The sequence below is a fragment of the Nothobranchius furzeri genome, chromosome 4 (assembly GCF_043380555.1).
Source record: "Nothobranchius furzeri strain GRZ-AD chromosome 4, NfurGRZ-RIMD1, whole genome shotgun sequence".
Taxonomy (NCBI): domain Eukaryota; kingdom Metazoa; phylum Chordata; class Actinopteri; order Cyprinodontiformes; family Nothobranchiidae; genus Nothobranchius; species Nothobranchius furzeri.
The window spans coordinates 46,694,510-46,717,716 of record NC_091744.1 but is presented as its reverse complement, the minus strand read 5'-3'; the positions used below and the strand labels follow the sequence as shown (position 1 = coordinate 46,717,716).

Genomic DNA, 23,207 nt, shown 5'->3' with positions numbered 1-23,207 from the left:
TATAACACTAAATCAGAGTTAAAGTACCAACCAACTCTTCTAAAAGTGTTAAATCAACACTGATAAGAGTTATTTTGAGCATGCTGAATTTGTTGTGTACACTACAACCAGTGTTAGTTTTCAGAGTCAGTTTACACTCAAGTTATTAATCTCCACCATGACATCATGAATTTAAATACTTTTCAGTGTGCCATGCCAAGAAGCTACCAGCTACACTGACAAACACTGGCTAACTCATGCCTTGTACACCTCATGACTGCTATCAGTCAGTGGGAGAGGATCACAAGTACTCAACTCAACTCATTATTAAATCGAGCCTTACAGGCAAAAGATGCCACCAAGGCGCTACACTGATCAAGTAAAAAACATAAAACATTAAGTCCAGAAAAGAAAAACATTGTATCACAAGATACAGATAAAAATACAGCGAGTACACCAGGGGTGTCAAATATGCGGCCCGTGGGCCGGATCCGGCCCGCAAGCGGGTTAAATCCGGCCCGCGGGATGGTTGTGTAAACTTTATTTTCATACTTTACAATGTAGAGTGAAAATAAACATATCTTTGTGAGCAAGTTTCCTCTGTAATGAGTATAAATAAAACAAAGCTGCGCTCAAGGCTCACACAAGAACTTGAATCACATCCTGAAGTTGGCCGCCACTCAGGATGTGACTTCTGATATTGATGTGCTGGTGAAAGCTAAAAGATGTAAAGTAAAATGAGTCAAATATACTTGAAGTGCTGCATGAAACTGATCTTGCCATGTGACCTGTAAGCTCTTTGAATCACTAAGGAATTTTTTATTATGTATTGATTTTTTATTTTTTTCAAATTTTCAAGTACACCTCAGGTGTTGTACTTGTACTACACTGTCCTCAGGCTCCAGCCTTGTTTTATATTGATAGTATTAAAACAAAGAAAACAATCTGAAGTTTTTCTTTTTATTTACCGGTCCGGCCCACTTGGGACTAGATTTCCCTCAATGTGGCCCCTGCGCTTAAATGAGTTTGACACCTCTGGAGTGCACAGATTGCTATAGGTAAAACAATAAAACTAGTTAGAAAGGTTAAAAGACAGATCATAAAAGTAGGCTTTTAGCCTTGCCTTAAAAACAGCAACAGAGGTGGAGGCCCTAATGCTGAGAGGAAGCTCATTCCAAAGCTTGAGACCTGCCACAGCAAAGGCCCTATCACCACGCGTCTTTAGGCGCGTTCTTGGGACCGAGAGGAGCATGAAGTTCTCCGAGCGGAGTGACCGTGCAGGGGTGTACGGTTGAAGCAGTGACACCAAGTAAGCAGGGGCCAGATCATTTAACGTTTTAAAAACCAGTAAGAGTATTTTAAAACAAATCCTTACATCAACGGGCAGCCAATGAAGCGCAGCTAGGACAGGAGTAATGTGATAATACTTGTGCCTGCCCTCTAAACATCTGGCAGCAGATTTCTGCACCTTTTGCAACCTGGCTATTGAGCCCTTGCTCACATCGAATAAAACAGAGTTGCAGTAGTCCAATCGCACCGTAATAAAAGCATGGACCACCGTCTCAAGATCAAGTTGTGACAAAAACGGTTTGATCTTTGCCAACTGACGAAGGTGGAAATAGGAGGAGGAGATCACTCCATTGATGTGGGTGTCAAAACTAAGGGCGCTATCCAGGTTAACACCAAGATTAGTCACTGATGTAGTCAGCTGGCCATTAAATGACCCACAGTCAGTTAGGGAAGAGTCACAATGTATGCTTGGAGCAAACTATACAGCCACTGTTTTGTGATCATTTAGGCTCAGAAAATTTCCAGTCATCCAGGTCTTGATCTCCCTCAAACAGTTCGTAAGAATAGAAATAGAGAGACCACTTGACGTGTTCAGAGGCAGGTACAGCTGACAATCGACAACATAAAGGTGGAATTGAACTCCAAGCTCACGACAGATGTCACCTAAGGGCAGAATGTAAACAGAAAAAGACAGAGGTCCCAACATTGAGCCCTGTGGTACCCTCCAGGATAGATCAGAGTACTCTGAGGAATAACTTCCCATCCTAACACACATTTTTCTATTTGTCAGGTATGATCTAAACCAGTGGTTCCCAAACTTATTTAGCCGCGCACCCCCTTCTATGTCCCGACCATGTCGACGCACCCCCCAGCCCCACATCAGAGCATGGCTATATATACAGTATATACAGTACATATATATATATATATATATATATATATATATATATATATATATATATATATATATATATATATATACATATATATATATCATGACATCAGATGTCAAGCTAAACAGTCACTCGACAGACAGGGTTAAAAAAATATGATCGACCTTTTTCCCCATCACGTTCATTTTTATGTTTATGTATTATGTATTTTTGAAGTAGTAATTAATAAACATTCAATACCATTACAATTTCCTTTGATTTAATTTTAAATAAATATTTAGAGTGCCCAGGTAGCACATAAACAATGCAATTTCACTGTTTTGTTAAAACAGGAACGTTTAACCTGTGCGGCCAGAGTTCTCTCCTTCCTTCTGCTCTGCGTAAACCTGAGCTGATCACCTACTTGTGCTTAATCAAATGTCTATAGGGGAAAAGATGGAAAAGCTATAGCCATGAGGTTCACTTTTGGCTCAGACCGACTTATTGCTGTTTGATGGTGTGGCTGAATCTGCGATCCGCTGCCACGCGGACTGGAACGACAAATGCTGCAGTAACATGAGTTGTGGTCAGGTTCATGAGGAGTCACTGGCTGGAGCTGACCCGACTTTAATACGTCATCCCGAAATAGAAGCTAATATCTTAATTTGACGTTGAATTAAAAATGTTTTAAAACCTCTTACAGTTTTTTTCGATTGCTAAAACTCAAAAATAAAATATGAGGCACGAATTTCACAACCTCTACTTCAATTCCCAATCGCCTGACTCCATTTATCACTACATAAGATTGCCTTATCATATTAGCTCTCTGATTGTCCTCCTTTACACTCTGATGTCAATTTCACATCACCATGCTGTCAAAACACAGCACACAATTTCCACGTTTACACACACTTGTCAAACAAACTCTCAAAGCTTCAATCAACAACACACAAATATTCAAATCTCTAAACGTTCATGTCTGGCGAGCAATTTGCAATCAGGGACTGCAGCATAAAAGTAAGTTTCCACAAGGCTACCCAGGTGTATGAGTGGTTTCAGGACCACCCACGTTTTCCGTTTTATACCTTCAACCTTATCCCCCCTTCCTCAATCCCACTGAGGAGTTTTTCTCAGCCTGGAGATGGAAGGTGTACGAAAGGAATCCACAGATCCAGGTCCCACCGCTCCAAGCCATGGAGGAGGCTTGTAGAGATGTGGCCTTTGAGGCCTGTCAGGGCTTCATGAGGCATTCGAGGCGGTACTTCCAGCGCAGTTTGGACCAGGAGGACATTGCCTGTGATATTGATGAGGCCCTCTGGCCAGACAGAGACCGGAGGCATGATGCCCCATGATTATGCTTGAATGGGAGAAGGGGTGGAGGTGGTTACTGTAACTGTAAAATAAAAATTTTTGTCTCAAAATTTGTGGGGTGGGGTGGCCGGGGGTGAGGGGGGGTGGGGGTGGGGGGTGAGGAGGGGTAACTGTAAAAATAAAATGTTTTGTCTCAAAATCTTTGGGGGGGGGGGGGGGGGGGGGGGGCTGTAAAAATAAAATGTTTTGTCTCAAAATTTGTGTGATGTCTAATGTTTGTCTCAGAGAAAAGTGGGCACTGTCATACATTCAGTGTGTAATTCATTGTGTTCCCTTTCGACAATTGTGTTTTCAGTGTTGCTCTTCAGTGCTTGGTAGTGTTCACCCAAAGGTTACTTGTGTTTAAGCAATGAATGGTATGTGTGTGTCATGTGAAAATGTGGCTGCGTTTACCAAATGAAAACACGTGTTCCATTTTGGGAACATGTTACGATATGTGATGGCAGGGTTTTGTTGCAAAGGGAAGCCACGGTTTAGGGATTTGTGTGTTATGTTTTGGGTTTTGTGTGTGCAGTTTTGAAAGAAACGTACAGTTTGGAAAAACGTGTTTTAGCAATCGAAAAAAACTGTAAAAGTTTTTTATCACGGAGGAGGCAGCGCTCATTTCTGCCTTCAGTCTGACGGCGCGCCGGAGTTTGCGCAGCGTGCACGCTTATTGAATCTGTGTGTGTGTGTATGTGTGTGTGTGTGTGTGTGTGTGTGTGTGTGTGTGTGTGTGTCTGTGTCTGTGTCTGTGTGTGCGCGGCACAGCTCCATGAGCCGCTCCAGTCACCGCGTCTCGTTATTGGCGCTATTTAAACCAATGTTGTAAAACTACTTATGCCCAGCCCAGATGTGCTCACATGTGCACCCGTGAGCCGTGGTTCCGCTGGAATGCGTCTGACCTCTGACAGACGCACCCTGAACTTCAGATCTTCAGCGTGCTGTTAATAGCCTGAATGGGAATCATTTCTTGATTGATTTAGTTACATCCACAATGTTCTGTGTGTGAGGTTTACAATGTCAGAACACCTGCATGAGACAGGTGTTTATTACAATCTGCCAGAATGACTCACCACCTTCAGATTCCTCCAACATTGTTAAAAATGATCAAATACGGAACATATCGGCGTGCGCAGGCCAGAGTGCTGAAGCTCGGCGCATTGTTATTATGAAGCTAGGGCACATGCGGAGGACACGCGCGCGCGCAAAAATACACTTGTTTTCAATTACATTTATTGTGCCCACTTACTTTTTCTTTGGCCCACCCACAAATGAGTTTCTGGCTACACTAATGGTGACATATGACAGACTTCTCTGAGCTCTGCAGCCATTACACTTTTCACCTCGCGCACCCCCTAGCGGCAGCTCACGCGCACCCCCAGGGATTCCCTGATATAAACCATTCCAAGTAGAGTCCTGAGCATGTAGTATTAACCATGCATGACATTATTATTGTGATAGTGGAACACACAGCGGTCCCATTCTTTTGACCGGCCTCCTCACTTACGGTACAAACATGACATAACAAGCAAAACCACATTTGCAACAGTGAACAAAGTACTAACTAAGAACAACACAACTCCGCAAAATAAACATGCATAAACAACTCAAAATAGAACTAACTAACTAGCCACAGTGCACCTCGCCCACTGCAGCTCCTGCAACTCTCTGCAGCCAATCGGCCGCTACCAGTCCAACTTTTAGAATTAAAGGGTGGAGTCTGCAAATTAACTCTGCAGGTGTTACAGCTGCTGTAGGAGTTCAGAGTTAGATTTTCAGGAGTTACTTTGTCCAAAATGACACCTACAGAGTTGATTAGGAAATACTCCTTTTTAACACTGGGTTTTAATTCTCATGTCAGTGTTACATATCAACTATATAACTTGTTTTAGTGTTAAATTAACTATTCTTGGTGTTAAATTGGACCAACACCAGAAAATTAACACTTTTGAATTAGCTGTGTACCAGATTGCATGTGAAACTCAAACAAGTAGATATTCTTTTGTACATTTATTCTGTGTTTATTACTTTGTTCTTTTTTTAACACAGCACAGGGGCGGCGTTAGGCCCGGCTACTTGGGCTGAAGCCCCGGATGTTTCATGAAAAGCCCCGGATCTAAAACGCGGAAGTAACATGCAGTACCAAAGTCCAACAGAGAGGGAGCAGCTGGCAGTAGTTTGTATACAGCCTGCCTGAGCCTCCACCACTGAAGAAGAAGCCCTTCAGCAGCCGGCTTCTTCTACACTCTCTGCCTGAAACGCATGAGTGAAGATGGACATAAGGACGTTTTTAGACAAAAAGTACAGCGACAGAACCCCAGCTTTGATGAGACTGGTGTTGACTCAGGTTTGTGAGTCTTATTTGAAAATATTTGTTGTGCTGCTGGTTTGCCTAAAGTTAGCTTACTATCAGGTAAAATTGTTGGAGAAAGAAAGGGAATATTTACTATCATCTCACACTAAACACTAACAGGAACAATACTCTGCCCTGAAAATGCTTAACATGTAGCTTCAGATTAAAAATTATGTGGTACAAGACATGTATGATGTTGACAAGTGCGTGTCACGTGTGTGTGTGTGTGTGTGTGTGTTTGTGTGTGTGCGCGCGCGTGTGTGTTAAAGAGCAAGTAACGTCTAAATTAACTTTTTTTTGCTGATGAACTGTATAAATGAGTGTCTAATAGTGTTTTAAATGTGTGCATTCTTTATTTTAGCATTTTGGTGCATTTTCTTTAAAAATTAAAAATTCTGTCTAAAAACCACAGTAATGCGCCACCTTCAGCTGAAAACATAGAATTTGAGTCATTTTGAATAAATTTTAGCCAATGGCTAAAGAGTAAAGTACTACGTAAACCAGTAGAGTACTACGTAGCAGCTCCGTGCCAAAGTTATAAAAGCAACGAGCGTCTCGGCCACGCCCTGTGGCGAGTGGGAGTTGGATTTGCAAGCGAGTGTAGGAGGTCAGCGGTAGTTCAGCATTAGCATATAGCATTAGCATATCCTAGTCTTTAGCATATCTTTTAGTGTTATAAATACTTATTTAGTGTTAGCTTGGCTGTTGTATATTATAGTTTAGTTAGTGTTTGGCTGTTAGTGTAATTGGGAAAGTATTTCGGGTTTAGTGTTCCATATCGTCTTAGTATTGGTGAGTAGGTGTAGTGTAGTATGGTTGCGGTGACTCTGTGGGCATTTTACCCGCGATTCTGCACGTCTCCGTTTGAAGAGGGAGGCTGTGCCCACCGTGGCTCTTCCTTGATTTAGATGCAGCCCACCGACTCTGCTCCCCCACCACGGCGGGCTCCAGTCTGAGGTGAGTAAGCTAAGTAAACGTTTTAACATCTTCTAAAGACAATTCCCTACCTAAATGCAAAGTCTGAGAGACGTGGTTCACTTCCTTTAGCTAGTCAGTCGGCAATTCTGCAACAGTGACTCTAACTGACGCAGCACTTGTTGACAGCATTACAGCGTGAAATCCAGCTTGTGACCCGGTTCTGTGAGGAATTCTGTTCAGGAGGTCGCATTTCAGGCTCTCCACATCATATGTGACTGACTTTTACGTTATAACGATCACACACTAGGAATGTTATAAAGCGCCTATATAGGAGATTCTTTTGTATATTATCTGACTATAAACTCCAACAACAATGTGCTTCTATTTTTTTTTTCAGGCTAAATCTACCCAAGACACTGGCTGTCAGACTGATTTAGCTGCATGAATGTACTTGTCCAGGCTGATGTGAAACCTTCCCTGTAGCAAAGGTGAATTATTTTTAATAATCTTCTATGCAAACATTTTATTATCACCTTCTAGTTTTAATTTGTTTTACAGATTATTTTTACACGTGATTTTATGCTCTTTTAAACATTTATAAATGTGCTGCTTCTTTGTTTTTACATAGCCAGCCAGAATGGAGTTCACAGCCGCAGTGTGTCTGGTGACCCACGGGGACCATGATGAAAATTCATCTTCCAGAAGGTCCCAGAGCGTCCAGACCCCCTGAAAAGACCAAGGTGTGAGGTGTCTGCTGTTGATTCCAGCTTCCACCTCAGTGACAGTGCAAGCTCAGTGAACTGTTCAAGGTAAAAAAAAAATTAAAACATTTCAGAATTTTTAAGATATTAACAATTAAATAAGTATGTGATTACATCATGACGGAGGCTACTGATTCTGCCCGTGACACTTGGTGGTGACGTGTAAGCTGATTCTCCTGGAAAATAACTTTTACATTAAATATTTTGTTTTTGCTATCAAAAGTAAATTAACTAATAACCTGCATTATTGCAGGACATTCAGCAAAATATGGACTACACCATGAGGCATGCACACATTAATATTCTATAAGAGCACATAAGGTGAGCAACACCACATATTGTACACTGTCCTGAATTTGTTTTCTTTCTGCATCTCATTAGCCTGGCTGATCACCTGATAACTCCTGTCATCTGGTTGTGACAGCATGAGGATGTCCTCACACACCTGTAACCTATCAGCTCATCTGGCAGAATAGAGAGAGAAGAGCCAACACCACATCTCCTGTTCCTGGAAAGCCTTCAGCCTTCCTTCGATGACTGAGAACCTCCATCAGCTCTGTCTCCTGTCTGCCTACAATTATTATAATAAATATTGTGTTTGACAAGTTTTTTGTGCTGCCAAATATCTCATTTAGATTCCAGTTTTGATATTTTAATGGATATTTATAAATTACATTGAATATCACATTTTTGTTGCATGTTTAACTAGCTATTGTGATTAATTAAACTAGCACCTCACTGTTAAAAGCTCGTTCTAATTTCAAGCATGTTTAAGTATTTATGGACATGAACAAAAACAGGAAATATATAAATTGAGAGAAATTTAATTAATATAACAAATAAGGGGGAAAGAGTCATTGAAAGGCACATTCTTCTGGAAGTTCCTGATCCTGAGGACACCAGCAGAGGAGACCAGCTGCAGACACCAGAGACCAGCTGCAGACACCAGAGGACCTAGAACCGAGAGAGCAGCTGTTATTAGTAAATAAATAAAGAAATCAGGGCAGTTTTAGTGGGCTGAACACATTACAGAAGAATTTTCTCATGGGGTATTTTCATAACTTTATATGCAGCAGACTGTACCTTGAGCCCAGGGCTACCGGAGAGCTATCCAGCATGTTTCAGTGGATTTTCCTGCTTTAACAGGTTAGATTAGCTGTTAAGCAGTTCAGCTATTTGTTGCTGATTAAAACCAGGTGTGCTGAAGCAGATAAACCTCTAAAACATGCTGAATACTAGCTTTTTGGGGCCGTGGAGACAAACCCTGCAGCTAATCCAATGCTATGGCTAACGGCTACTTACCTTTCAGAGGTGATTCTGTTGGGTCGGTTCTGGGAGTTTCAGGCAACTCACAAGCTCAAAACAATAAGACTCAGGTCCGCTTGTCTCCTCCAAATAGACTTGGTCCCTTTCTTCTCGAGTGTCTGTAAGGAGGGGGAGAAACGTCCTCCACTTCTATCAACTGCTCAGAGTGAAGGGAGCTAGCTTCGTCTAGTTAGCCATCGTCTTCGTCACTGCCGCGGCTCCGCCCTCTCGATCCTCCAGGCAACGCCTACTAATGTTGCATTTTTTAAAATTGATACGTGGGTGGAGAAGGACTCCGAGGCTCAATTGACCCGCTCTTTAAGCCCCGGATCTTCTTCAGTCCTAAATCTGCCCCTGACACAGCACAGTAATAAAATTGTTGTTCACCTTGAAATGTTCAGACTAGCAACTCTAGCCATCATTAGAGCTCTGATGATGGCTAGAGTTGCTAGCCACACCCTCCCAATGGCACAGCCTTCATCGCTGTTTTATGTCGTGTATGATATTGTTCTCCTCCACTGCCAGGATTAAAACCACGAAAAACACACCGCTGCACTTCTGGAATGATACTGGAAGTAAATGAGCCGTTGGGTCGCATGCATGGTACATATACATGAAACTGCATCATTGCAGTACATTTACTTTGAAAATTATCAGGGATTTTACACTAAAACCGTGTGTGATTTCCTGTCTAGCCCTATATGTTAACTGCGGACATTGACGTGTCCCAGAAGCGGCACGTGGCAAAAATAGAGCCCGATCCTATCTTTAGATAGCTTCTGGGACGCGCCTGAAAATTGTCCCATTGCAGCTGGTTTGCAACACTCCATAGACCATAATGGATCCTATTGGAAGCAGCAACATCCCGCTGCCGTTCCGCACCGCTGATGCGATTGTGAAATAGGCTTTAGTCTAGTTAAACACTTAGTCTAGCCTTTAGGCTTCATTAGGGACATTTTTGTCCATTTGGGCAGTTTTTTGTTTTTCTTTTTGACGCCATTTCACCAGTGTTTGAGCATATGGTACAACATTTTGTCACAAAACGTCTCTCTGGACAAATTTTGAAATTCAATTTGGAATTTTGAAAATAGACCAAGGGAACGCTATAAAAAAAACACTATACATTTGAGACTTTAGAGGACAAAAACGTCTGCTTGTAAAAGTGGCTATAAAAATGTATACATTGATTTTTTTTTTTGCTTTTCTTTTCATAGATCTGTTGAACAACTTCATCCCTGCTCAAACATAAAAATTTCAATCATTTTGAGGATTTTAACCCTTGAAATGCCAGTTTGAATACTCAAAGGCACTGCTGTAATTTATGAAAAAAAAAATAATAATAATAAACACTAAAACTGAGTTATTTTCCAAATAAAATAAAAAATTCTGCCTGGGGTGTTTAGTGCAAATCAGTCTTGATTATGTTATGAAATATCTAAAATTTTGAATTTTTTGCATTTATAGTTTTTACATAGCAACAGATTTAAAATTTACTATACACTCGCTCGGGCCATTAGAGAACAAAAACGTCCCATTGACTTCAACGTAAACCACAGTTTTTGATCCTGTATCATCTGCACCAAGTATTCATGCTTTCTGTGATGTTATGGTTTCATTTTGGACAAAAGTAGTCAAATTTATGATTTTTACTGTTCACCACCAAATTAAGTCATTTCTTCATATGTTGCCCGGGGGGGGGGGGGGGGGGGGGGTTCTTTAGATCTTCTGCTCTTTTTATAGACCCTTTTACTACCTACGTCATCAAAAGTTGTGCACGCAGCCTGGCAACGAGAGTGAAGGCTTCCTCATTCACACTCAATACTAAAACAGTGTTTTAAACCCTTTGTTTTGAAGTTCTGAGCACATAAACATGTCGGGTTGTTGCGTGTATGGATGCCAGAATCGCTTCTCTTCAAGCAGTGGACTGAAACTTTACAGAATTCCAAAGGGAGCACATCCATTTCAACAAAATCGGAGGCGTCTGTGGCTGCAGGCCATCAAAAGGGTTGATGAAAACTGGACTGAAAACACGATCCGAAATGCTCGAGTTTGTAGCGCCCATTTTATATCAGGTAAGGTAATTATGTACTAAGATTACATATAAATTCATACGCTTTATTTCATGCTTCAAATTAACATTTCATTCTAATTCATCTGTATTTTCCCACTGCATATTAGTATAAACTGTATTTCTCTAAAATTAACACGAATGTACTCTGAGCACGCTAAAAAAAGAAACCTATGCTATACTCACCCTGCCATGCAGGTACAGTTGGCTGTGAAGACGTAGTTCTCTGGTTTGTTTACTATGACCCAAGCCTCGTACATAGCAGTCTTGTGTCCTTGTCTTTGGCTAGGAAGGACTTCTGCCTTCAAGACGCAAAACTCAGAGTCTATGTCGTGATATTTTACTTTCTGTACGTGGCCACAGACAACATAGTTGTATGCTGCTAACGATTTGTATGCCCGTAGCTTCTCACGTGTGTACTTACTGGGCCTCTTCACTAAAAACGTATATATATCGGGCCACTGGATATCTGGCCACGCACCTACATCTTCCACCCATTCCGTAATGCCACAGGGATCCGGGAGTCTGTTGCCATTCGTTAAAGTGAGTTTAATAATGTAACATTCAAGATTTGCCGGTGATAACCCCGCAGCGTAGCTTGATAAAGCCTGACACAACGCCATTCTCTGTTGCCAAGCTGCCCGCGCATTCTCGCTGACGTCATATTGTTTACAAACAGTAAAAGGGTCTATTGAACTCAGAAGCTCAGCATGTAAACAAAACACAGTTTCACTCTCACGTGTAACATCAAACAAAAACAATATGTCTATGCACCTGGCTGGAGCTCAGGTACATCCAAACTCTTTGTAGTTCAGTTTGTTTATGAAAGTGCAGAAGTGTGAATGCTTGCTTGCATTTTGAGGAGAGACAAAATTAGAGCCATCAAGCAAGACTTGCAACACAGGATTGTGTGCTCTTTGCATGCGAAGTTGCCACATCTAATACAACATGTTACCGTTTTGTTTCTCGCCTGGGCAACATATGGAGAAATGACTGAATTTGGTGGTGAACAGTAAAAATCATAAATTGGATTACGTTTGTCCAAACTGAAACCATAACATCACAGAAAGCATGAATATTTGATGCAGATAATACAGGATCAAAAACTGTGGTTTGCCTTGAAGTCAATGGGACGGATTTGTCCATAACAGGCACAAGAGGGTGGTACATTTAAAATTTGCTGCTACAGAAAAACTAAAAAGCATCAAATGTAATATTTTAACAGACTCTTGACATATCCAAGGCTGATTTAAAAAAATGATTTCAGTCACTCAAAATATGTTTTATGTAAAATATCTCCTCTTTTGTCTGCTTTTTTCATGACAAAATGAGCATCATGTAATCAAACTGGCATAAAGGGTTAAAATTCAGATAAATATTCAATATTTTTGTCTTCTCCATCCCCAGTGAGTCGTGGAGGATGGCTGCTTATACTGAGCCGGGATTCTCTGGAGGTTTCTTCCTGTTAAAAGGGAGTTTTCCTCTCCACTGTCACTGCATGCTTGCTTAGTATGAGGATTGCTGTAAAGTCACTGACACTCGTCAGTGACTTGATGCAGTTTGCTGGGTTCCTTATATAGGAAACATTATTTCTGATTGGCTTAATGAACTGACTTGAACTGGAATGTTTATTATGTGAAGTGCCTTGAGACGACTCTTGTCGTAATTTGGCGCTATATAAATAAACTTGAAACTTGAATATTTGATTTTTCTGATCAGAACTGAAGTTGATCACAAGATTTAGACCCAAAAAGCAGAAAAAAATAATCTGGACCATTTTTAAAGCCGTTTTAAAAGTGGAAGTTTTTGTCCTCTAATGGCTCGAGTGTATAGTAAATTTTAAACCTGTTGCTATGTAAAAACTATAAATGCAAAAAATTCAAAATTTTAGATATTTCATAACATAATCTAGACTGATTTGTACTTAACACCCCAGGCAAAAAATAATAATAATCTTTTTTTAGAAAATAACTCGGGTTATATGGTTTTTCATGAATTACAGAAATGACTGGGTATTCAAACTGGCATTTCAAGGGTTAAAATCCTCAAAATGACTGAATTTTATTTATGTTTGAGCAAGGCTGAAGTTGTTCAACTATGAAGAGCAAAAAAAATGTATACATTTTTTATAGCCACTTTTACAAGCAGACGTTTTTGTCCTCTGTATGAAAATTAAAGTGAAGCCTGAGGGCTAGCTAAACGCCTTTGTCTAGTGTGACGTAGATCCGAGCGACTTTTCTAATCCAAGATTTTTCTTGTCTGTTTTCTATTGGCTAGTGCAGAAACTAGGGGTAAAAGAACATTTTCACGTTCAGCCTGCATGTTAAACTCAAAGTAACCAATTATATTAAAAAAAATAACAAGTAAGAAATTGTTTCTCAGTGAACTCGGGGTGTTTCTCATTGTCAAGGGACCTCGCCTTGATGCCTTGGTCCCCCCCGGTTGACTAGGAGATTCATCATCAGAAACCTCCGAGACTTGTTCCAATCAGTTCAATGTTCATGTGCTACGAAGCGTCTGTCCGCCGTTTGTTAGCCGTTTAGCTAACTGAGCAAGGATGCATACTAGGTGGCTTGTTGCCTTCTCTTAATAAAAAATTTCACAGAATACAGCGCGGTATTTTCAAAAAGATGGTGGATCAGAAACCAGCAGCTACTTCGGAGCAAATTTCCAGTTTAAATGTAAGTCAACTAATTTCAGCTGTCAGGCTTATATCTAAAATGTTTAGATCCAAAGCAGTTATCTATATTTGGTTAGTGGCTTAGTCGTTGCAGCTTTGGTGGCTAGCAGGTAGTAACTCGCTGAATTTAACCAATATATATATACAATTATAAAAGTAAATACATCTATATTGAAACTTATATGTATGAAATCTAACTTTACCTCACGTGTCACATGGTGCGACGCGACCGCCGCTGGAGCTGCGGTCTGTCTTTGATCAAGGAAGGACAGTAAGCAAGGCGCCTGGCCTAGCAAGACATTGTCATTCTAGGCCAGTTGCCTTGGCATTGAGAAACATCCTTGGTCTTGAAGATGTTAGCTTGATTATTGCAATAGCTCGACTTCGATGCATATGTAATTACAATGACTTATGACACAATCTGAGAAGATTCAAGCTCATTACGTGGACAGAATGAAAGGATTTCTGAGGGTGGGTGGACCTTTCTCGTAATGTGAAACTTCAGTAACCACAGAAGGCCTAAAATCAATGAAGAAGAAAACTGTTAAAACCAACAATTGTGTCAGTCTCTGACTGTTTTTCACCATGACATTTTTTGCAATGTCTTCAAATCTGTTGAAAAGTGGGTTGCAAAGAAGAAGTGTCAAAATAGAGAAAAATACAACAGTATTCTTATCTTTAAGAAATAAGAAAAAATCCATCAAAGATGCATCATCCTTCCGTTGGTCCTCTACTGTGTGAGGTGTTAATCAAATGTGGACACTTGGTTAGCCATATTTAACTGTTTTTGTTTCTCTTCCCTGAACATCAACCACATCCATCCATCTTTCCCACAAAGTCATACAACCCTGCCATTTACCTCCCTCATCTGAGGAGGTCATTTGCCAAGTTGCTCTTTCAGTTCCCTGTTTCTACCAACCATCCATCTCCTTAAGCTAGACTTTTATTTCTCTTTGCTTCATTTAATTCCAGATAACTGATGTGAATGTTGCCTCCATGCTGCCATCAGACTGGATGTGTGTTTTTCTCCTACCTTTCTCATGTTCTCCAGTTCCAGCTGTTTGGCCTCGTTTGCTGTCTGCAGCTCACTCATCCTCAGCTCCAGCTCCTCCTGCTCAGCCTGCTGCTTCAGACGTAGCTCCCGGCGCTTCTGCCGGGAATAGTGGTGCGGCGCCGGCCGGCCCTGGCGCAGCAGATTCACACAGGTCTGAATAGCTGACAGGAACCCAGGGCAAGACACAAAAATCACTTTTACCATGAGGGAGAAGAGTAGATGTGATTTTTGGATTCAACAACTCACCCTGGATCCACTCTTGCTTCTTCTTCCTTTCTGATGCACTGATTTCAAAACTTTTTTGAGACGACTTGATGAGGAAAAGACATTTTTTACCATCTTTGTCTTGTAAAGGCTTTATTGGAAAACACAAAACACAAATGACTGAGATCAGATGAGCCAGACCAGCTAAGATAAGGATGAGGAAACACCATCAGGGAAGCCATCCGCCCCGGCAGCCGCAGATCCACAGCAGCAGCCGAGGCACCGACACAGGGCGCCCAGGGCAGGGAGGGCAGAGACCCCCACCTCCACCTAGGCACACCTGGAAAGCATCCACAGCCGACCACCGCCGCCGGGGCAGAGGGCTCCCACAGAGGAAGCACTGGAAAAAGGTTAAATTAAGGTTAAAATATAAAATCAAAAGAGCTAAAATGAGAAATGTAATATAAGTTATATAGATATTAAAATAATGTTGATCATAAATCTAAGGTAAAAAAAACTGTTTAAAAAGCATGTATAAAGAAAGAATACATTAAATAAATAAATAAATAGATAAATAAATAACCTAAGTAATTAAATAATTTAAAAAGTGATAATATTCAGTTAAAAGCTAAGCTAAAAAGATGGGTCTTGAGCCTGTTTCTAAAAACATGAACGTTCTCAGCAGCCCCGAGGTCCCCTGGCAGCTCGTTCCAGAGGCGAGGACCGAAGTACTGGAAGGACGCCGTGCCGTGAATATGTGTCCTGACTTTAGGGATGACAAGGAGACGGCTGCCAGAGGAGCGCAGAGACCGCGAGGGTTCATACGGTAAAAGCAGTTCTGAAAGATAAGAAGGCCCAAGACCATTAAGACACTTAAAAACCGTTAAAAGTATTTTGAAATCGATCCTGAAACATACGGGAAGCCAATGCAGTGATTATAAAACTGGAGTAATGTGCTCCCGCCTCCTTGCTCCATTGCAATCTACTGAACCCAGCAGTGATTTAGGGGTTACTAAATTTTGCCCTCTGTCTACCGGTTTGTTGCTTCAGAGCATTGGCAATTCTAGGGGCAGTGCCACAGGGGCATTGACCCCTGCTGAAATCTGATTGGTCCCCTGAATTGCCCCTGTTATGTCACTCATCTGTCCTTTGTGGGGTGATCAGATTATAGGTGGATATAATTCCAAATCCAAATCCTAGTGGCATTAATGAGCCATGTCGGAATGAACTAATGCTTGATAAACGGAGAAGGAAGTGTAGTTACCAACAACGGCGAAGATCTGAGGAAGACTAAAATATTAGTCAAAATGTCAGCAAAAACAAGGTAAAAACAACTCTTTTGCTGTGTTAAAGAAAGAACCAAGTAATGCAGTTAATACTTGGCCCTTCTACAAATGATGTGGCCCCTTGATGGCCCAATACTCCACCACCGATCTACAGAGACGAATAGAGTAAAACCATGCCTCTACAGAGCAGCTTCCATCTAGCAGGATGTCTCCTTTCTTCTCTGCAAGGTCCTCACTGGTGTAGTAGGAGATGTAGCCGGGCTTCAGAACGAACCAGCGCTCCGTCCAGTTCTTCCTCTTGTGCCCTTTCTTCATCATGTATCCCTATAAAGAGGATGAATGACATGAGTCATTAGAATAACTGGAGTTTATTTAATACTGTAAAGCACATTTCTATGGGACTGCACAGAACGGTCCAATAAAACATTCAGGAAACTAAAAGAATAAAACCATGCTAGTATGTAAACACTCAAGAGACCAAAAACTGGAAGCTAAAATAAACAGACTAAAATAGATACGAACAGGCCCAAATACATACAAATGTTAAAACTTGCAACCTACTGGGTGTTACTAACCACCAGAGAAAACAAATGTGTTTTTAAACATATTTTAAACAAGGCCGTAGTGACTGTAACTATTATTACCAGAGCTGCTGAAGAACCGATTATTTCTGACCGAGCAGAGCCCAGGGACCCAGACCCCACCAGGCAGCCACCGGGAGTGATCAGGCAGACGCCAAAAAACTCCCTTACCCGGGAGCCACGACTCAGGCAGACCAAGACACCACACTCCACACCAGGTGTGGCAGGGGGAGGGGAGACGAAGATCTATATCATCAAAAGAAGTCCCAGGAGAAGGGAGGAGTCAAAGGCCCCACCTGACATATACAGTCATACACAAACACAGTCACACACTCCTTCCCTCATGCTCACACATGCACATACAACCAAAGACTTACAAAAATGCACGCCGGACACCCACTCATGCTCCCCATACACACCCTATTCACTCTGGTCCCGGTACTGCTGCACATGGGGTACAACCATCACCAGTTACCAGAGTTCAACCCTTTCTGCTGGGGTGCTGATGAGCAGGCTCCCCCGCCCAACGCTGAGCACAGCAACCCACCGCCCCAGACCCCAACCAGACGGCCGGATCTCCCTCCTAGCCTCCAGCCCCAGGAAGCCAAGCAACAACAGAGGTGTGGTAAGACCCCTAGTCTCCCTCCGCCTGCTCCAATATAGTGTTGGTGTTGATGAGGTGTATTCCATGGCTGTGGTGAGCGGGCACTGCGGGCATCGTCTGGCCTATGCCAGCTGATGCCACCGCCCCACCCCACATGCACCCACAGCCCTCAGTGTCTAAGTGCAGTTTAAAATTGGAAATGGGCACTGGCACTCGGGAGGAGGCTGAGAAATCCCCCTGCCAAATGCCGTTGAATGTGCTCACTCCCAAGGCCCTAAGTGTGTGTTTGCGTGGAATGTCATTGGTGGAAGTGTTTAAGGCGCAAATAAAATTGGGGGGCAGGTTGCCACAGGAATGCGGAAATGGGGTCCATACCCACACTCCCTGACTTGTCCACCCCCCAAGGTCCTATGTGCATGTTTGTGTGATGATGTGAGAGAGCAGGAGGAGAGAAATATGTGGGGATGGGGAGGAATGGCTGGTTGGGCTTAGCCCTCCAGGGAGCCAGCTCCCCCACTGGCCCCAATAGGTACCTCTGTTGTCAAAATGCCACCCAGGGCATGGAGACCCCAGCCCATCCTGCCAGGGCCCAAAGCAGCAGCATCACAGAGCCTCACAGAGTCCGAGGGCACCAACCCAGCCCCACCCCAGTAGAATATCTACACCCATCCCTGCATTTGCACAACTTCTGGATTATAAAAGACATAGGACATCCAGGTAAGGTTGGGTCCTCCCCCTCCTGGACTTCCCCCTCCCCTGTGATGGGACAGCAGAGGAGCCAAGGTCTACCCGAGGCCCCTGAACCCGAGTCAGGCCTTCTCCCCGGCAGCATACATGTCAGGAAAAAATATTCATTATCAAATCGGGCTTTCCGTTAAAACCCCAGTTTCATTCAGTGACGTGATTCGATTTGAAAATATTGTTCAAAGAAAAATTGTCCTTTTTTCAGAACCGACAAAGTCATTTCTAAATTTGAATCAGATTTTGCAGGCCGTTCGGATCCTTTGTTTCTCTTGCTGCTGAATCACCACTATTACGACATAAAAAATATTAAAGGCTTTTTCGGCGCTAAATATTTTTGTTCTTGGTGCTTTACCCCCATCAGACCACGAGTGGGCAAAATTGTGCATGGTTTTGCTGTGTGTGTAATAGCGATTTATGCAGACAAACAGAAATCTCACTCATCACATGTCCTAATTGTAATCAGATATGTCAAAATTTAATATGTTTTCAAAAACACATAACACCTGTTTACAGACCTCAAGCAGACAGGTCTGTTTCTCCTTGCGAATTGTTTAAAAAATGCATGAGTTGTAAGCATGTTTATTATGTCGCTTTGGGGAAATCCAATTCAGGCCACGTTTGTCCTACAACTAAATGCACCATCAGCAAACAACGGCGGTCCACGGTCATCAGTGTAGGGCTGCAGCTATCGAATATTTTTGTAATCGAGTATTCTATCGAATCTTTTATCGATTAATCGAGTACTCTAATAAATTACTCTTTTGCGTTTTTAAACCATTATATCAAATAGCATGTTATAAAATATGAAAGACCTCTTAAAATGAGAAAGCAATTGCCAGTTATTCTTCAAGTTTTATTCACAATTAGTTTTCAAAACTTCAGCACTTCAACTTTACTTTACAGTAAACAAATGCGAGCGGCTGCGGCCCAAACAGCACCAGAACCGCTCACGGCGCATGCGCAAACATGGCTCGCCAGCTGTTTCCCTATTAACACACGTCCGTTTTAATTTCTACACTTTTTTTGTCTCCCACTAACAAGGATTGTCGAAAGCATGCTTGCCATGGTTATGTCAAATTATACTGATCACACGACATTTACTTTATTTCGTTTTCCTCCGCCACTCATTAATACCCGTGTCCTCCTGCAGCAATCCCGAGGGACAATGGACATCAATAACAACACAGTAAAAAGTCTGACGTGTTGCGTAAAAACTGCTATTTTTAGCACATTTTAAGTCCGACGTGTTGCTACCAGACGTACGGTGTGAGCTGAAACTGAGTGCTACAAATGAAAAAGTCGCACAGTGTCCGCAGAACATATAGAAATACAGGCTAAAATGCATTATCTTGTAGAGGCTCCGAGTCCGCTTGCAGAAGTGACATTTACATGTGGATGTTTCCTGGTCAGGTGCTGCAGCATGGAGGATGTGGTGTTGTGGTAGGCTACATCCATTTTACAGTATTTACACTGGAGTATGTTTTCCGCCTTACGACGTGAAAAATGGTCCCACACCTTTGACATTTTCTGTCTTTTTCGCACTTCACCGGGGTCCACGTTGTCCGCCATGGCTTAAGAGAAAGTTAAGTTGCGTTCGCTACTCGCGTGTGCATTCAGTGCAGTGTGTATGTGCGTCACTTATTTCGGTCCGGGTGAAACATGACCCCGGGTGATTGCAAAGCCATGAATTAATTAAACATGAATTAAACGAAGCCTCAAGGCAGAGAATTTGACTCGAGGATTTTTTGTACTCGAATTATTCGACATACTCGAGGAATCGTTTCAGGCCTACATCAGTGTTTTATTCAGCTTGAAAAAAAAGGATGAAAGATTAACAGATAAAGTCATTTATTACGACACCAAAACATTTATGGATCAGAACGGTGTGCATACACCGTTTTTGATCTGCGCAAAATCCGATTCAGGCGAGATTTGGGAAAAATACTGCGTGGGGTGCATACAAGATTTTATCATGCTGATGAGGCGGCCTAAATTCAGCAATTACACATTCATTGCTCACAATGCAAGAGGATTTGACGCTTATTTAATCCTGAGAGCCATGATCCAATTAAAAATTGTACCCGAAAATATTCTCATGCAAGGGTGCAAGTTACTATGGTTTTCTGATCCAGATTTTGGCTTAGGATGTATTAGATTCACTAAGTTTTTTCATGATGAAACTAGCCAACCTCCCCGCAGCCTCGGGGTTTTCAGATTCAGCTAAAGGCTATTTTCTTCACAAGTTCTCTAGTGAGGAGAATCTGAACTACATAGGGCCTTATCCTCCTGTCTCCGATTTCGGCTTTGATCAAATGTCTTGAAATCAAATGTCTCCGGAAAAATACATTTTTAGAAAGGTACACAGGAGTGAGTACACAGCAGCCTTTTGATTTTAAGAAGGAAGCGCTGCTTTACTGCAGGAACGATGTGGAGATTCTACGTAAAGCTTGTGTGATTTTCAGAGGAGTTTTTTACTGAAACGGGGATCGATCCTATTACATCAGTTACCATCGTGTCGGCTTGCATGTGCGTGTTTAGACCTAATTTTCTAAAAACCAACACGTTGGCAATCCTTTGCCCTCTCGGTTATCACACTCAACAAAAACTAAGTCAACAGCGGGTATTGTGTGGTTGGAATGGTTATCTCATTGTCAAAATGTAGAGATTCAGCACACTTTGAAACCTTCTGGGTAGTGGAAAGTAGGAGAGTTTTGTCTCGATGGATATGCTATGATTTCCGGCGTTGAGTTTTTAGGGTGTTTTTTTCACTGCTGTCCAAAATGCTTCCGACCGTCTGCAACATGTCCTCTGAGAAAAATCACTTTTGGTGAAATTTATGAAAAAACCGTTGAAAAACTGCAGATGCTGGAATCAGTGCACTGTTTAAAAATGACTGTGATTTGGGAGCATTAATGGCACGAGATGATGAAAGCAAATCCGGAGGTGAAGCAGTCTGTGCAGGAATTTGAACCTCCGCCAGCTCCTCTCTCACCTCGCGAGGCCTTTTACAACAGCAAAGGGTAAACTGGTTTTTACCCTCTGCCGCACTTGTGCTGAGGTGAATAATCAGACTGACGCTTGCAGGCACAACTCAACTCCGCAAGCGCTAACGGGGGTTGGGTCAGCATGAAATTAAATGTCACTCTGGACGCAGGCTACCGGCTGGTAAAAATGATTGAGGTGTGGGATTTTACCAAAAGCAGCACAGATGTGTTTGCCGGTTATATTAACACGTTTCTGAAACACAAGCAACAAGCCTCAGGTTTTCCTGAAGGCGTCACTGATGAATCAAAAAGAAAATATGTCCAAGACTATGAACGTCATCAGGGGATACGTTTAGATATGGCTAAAATTGAGTGCAATCTTGCTAAACGTCCCATTTCAAAATTATCTCTCAATTCATTGTGGGGAAAATTCGGACAGCAAAATGAACTTGTACAAACCACATTTGTTAAAAATCCTGATCAATTTTTTGACCTTCTGTTTTCAGGTAAATACGAAGTTAAATTATTCCACTTCATCACCTCTGAAGTGGTCCTGGTGCAGCACAGCTTGAGTGAGAGATGCGTGTCACCTCCTGGCAGAAGTAACAATGTTTTTCTCGCTGCCTTAACAACAGCGCACGCACATCTCAAATTATTAAAAGAATTGAATAAATTGGAAAACCGTGTGCTCTATTTTGACACAGATTCCGTGATTTATGCTGTAAAACCGGGTGAGTCTGTTCTGCCCACAGGTTCATTTCTGGGAGATCTGACCGATGATCTTGGAGGCGATTCTATTCAAGATCATTAGGGCCCAAAAGCTACGCTTACAAAACCCGGGACCGCCAGCAGGTGGTGTTAAAGGCTAAGGGTATCACTCAATCTTTTATCTCATCTAATCAGATTAATTTTGACAGCATGGCGCAGGTGGTGGAGGGATTCCTCGGTGGAGAGAGGGGGGAGTTTCTGCAAGTGCGTCAGGACACCATCAGGAGGGATAAAGAAGGGTTCACTCTCTCAAATACTTCATTTGTGAAAAAGTTTCGTATGATTTTTGATAAACGCAGGTTATATCCTGACGGAACAACTCTGCCATTTGGTTATTAGATTAATGAAAATGTAAACTCATTTTGATCCCAGACTGAAAGTCCCTTTCAGCGCTCTGAACGCAGGACCATCAGGCTGTGGGAAGACTTTTTTTTTTATAAAAAGTAGTTTGGAAAATTGTCTGGAATGTATGACTGAAATGCCAAAGAATATCATTTGGTTTTTTACTTCTTATCAGAAAATGTATGGTGATCTGAAACTTTGTGATAAAAATATTAAATTTTTTCAAGGTTTCCCTTCTTCATTCCGTGACGATCAAATGTTTCCACCTGAGCAAACTCATTTGATTATTTTAGATGATCTGATGGTCCAGACTTTCGACCATCCGGAAGTGGCAACATTATTCACTCAGTACAGACAACACCGCCAAATGAGTGTTTTTTAACTCACACAAAATGTTTTTCATCGAGGAAAAGAATAATAGATCATTCAGTCTAAATACTAATTATTTTATTTTGTTTAAAAATCCACAAGATAAAATGCAAATAAATGTTTTAGCAAATCAAATCTACTCTACTCAAAAAAGATATTTTCTCGAGAGTTTCCAAGACGTAACACCCCTCACAGTTATTTATAGTGGATTTGAAACCGGAAACACCAGAACGTCTAAGGCTGCGCAGCGGAGCACTTCCGGGTCAAATGCTGTTGGTATATTTGCCTAAAATAGAGCAATGTCGGCCAGGATAAAACGCAACGCCAGGATTCTCAAGGCTTTGTCTCACATGAACCCACGGAAATGTCATGAGTTTTTAAAAGGCTGCTCGCCAGATGTTGTGACCGCTCTGTGCGAGATTGCTTTAAACGTGCTGCAAGGGAACATATGGCTCTCACCACTTCAATATAAGAAATTATCTAAAAACAAAACGCTCCTGCGAAAGTTGACTGATAACAAAACTAGCTCTTTTAAAAAGAAAAAGCTTTTAATCAGTCAAAAAGGCGGATTTCTGCCGATTCTCCAAGCAGCTGTCGCCTCTCTATTAGGAGAACTCATCAGCGGTGTTATAAACAAATAGGAAATAATGGCTTCTCAAAAATTGTTCATGTTACCCCTCAAAAATTACATC

At 41.9% G+C, this 23,207-nt stretch overlaps 1 protein-coding gene and 2 long non-coding RNA genes across 4 annotated transcripts in view; 1 reads left to right on the top strand and 2 right to left on the bottom strand.

Moving 5' to 3' along the window:
- Positions 1-23,207, bottom strand: part of swap70b (switching B cell complex subunit SWAP70b) — a 76,317-nt gene that overhangs the window by 21,657 nt on the left and 31,453 nt on the right. For both annotated transcript variants that reach the window (XM_070550208.1, XM_070550207.1), the window contains 3 exons: positions 16,301-16,447; positions 14,880-14,988; positions 14,613-14,794 (listed from right to left, as the gene is read on the bottom strand). In XM_070550208.1, coding sequence (XP_070406309.1) covers positions 14,613-14,794; positions 14,880-14,988; positions 16,301-16,447 — 438 coding nt within the window. The remainder of the gene's footprint in view (positions 1-14,612; positions 14,795-14,879; positions 14,989-16,300; positions 16,448-23,207) is intronic.
- On the bottom strand, positions 6,631-10,523 carry LOC129160596 (uncharacterized). The gene is made up of 2 exons (XR_008561184.2): positions 8,829-10,523; positions 6,631-8,480 (listed from the first exon to the last, which is right to left on the bottom strand). It is a non-coding gene; the product is annotated as an uncharacterized lncRNA (long non-coding RNA).
- LOC129160595 (uncharacterized) lies at positions 6,757-8,131 on the top strand. The gene is made up of 4 exons (XR_011520293.1): positions 6,757-7,253; positions 7,394-7,574; positions 7,780-7,847; positions 7,908-8,131. It is a non-coding gene; the product is annotated as an uncharacterized lncRNA (long non-coding RNA).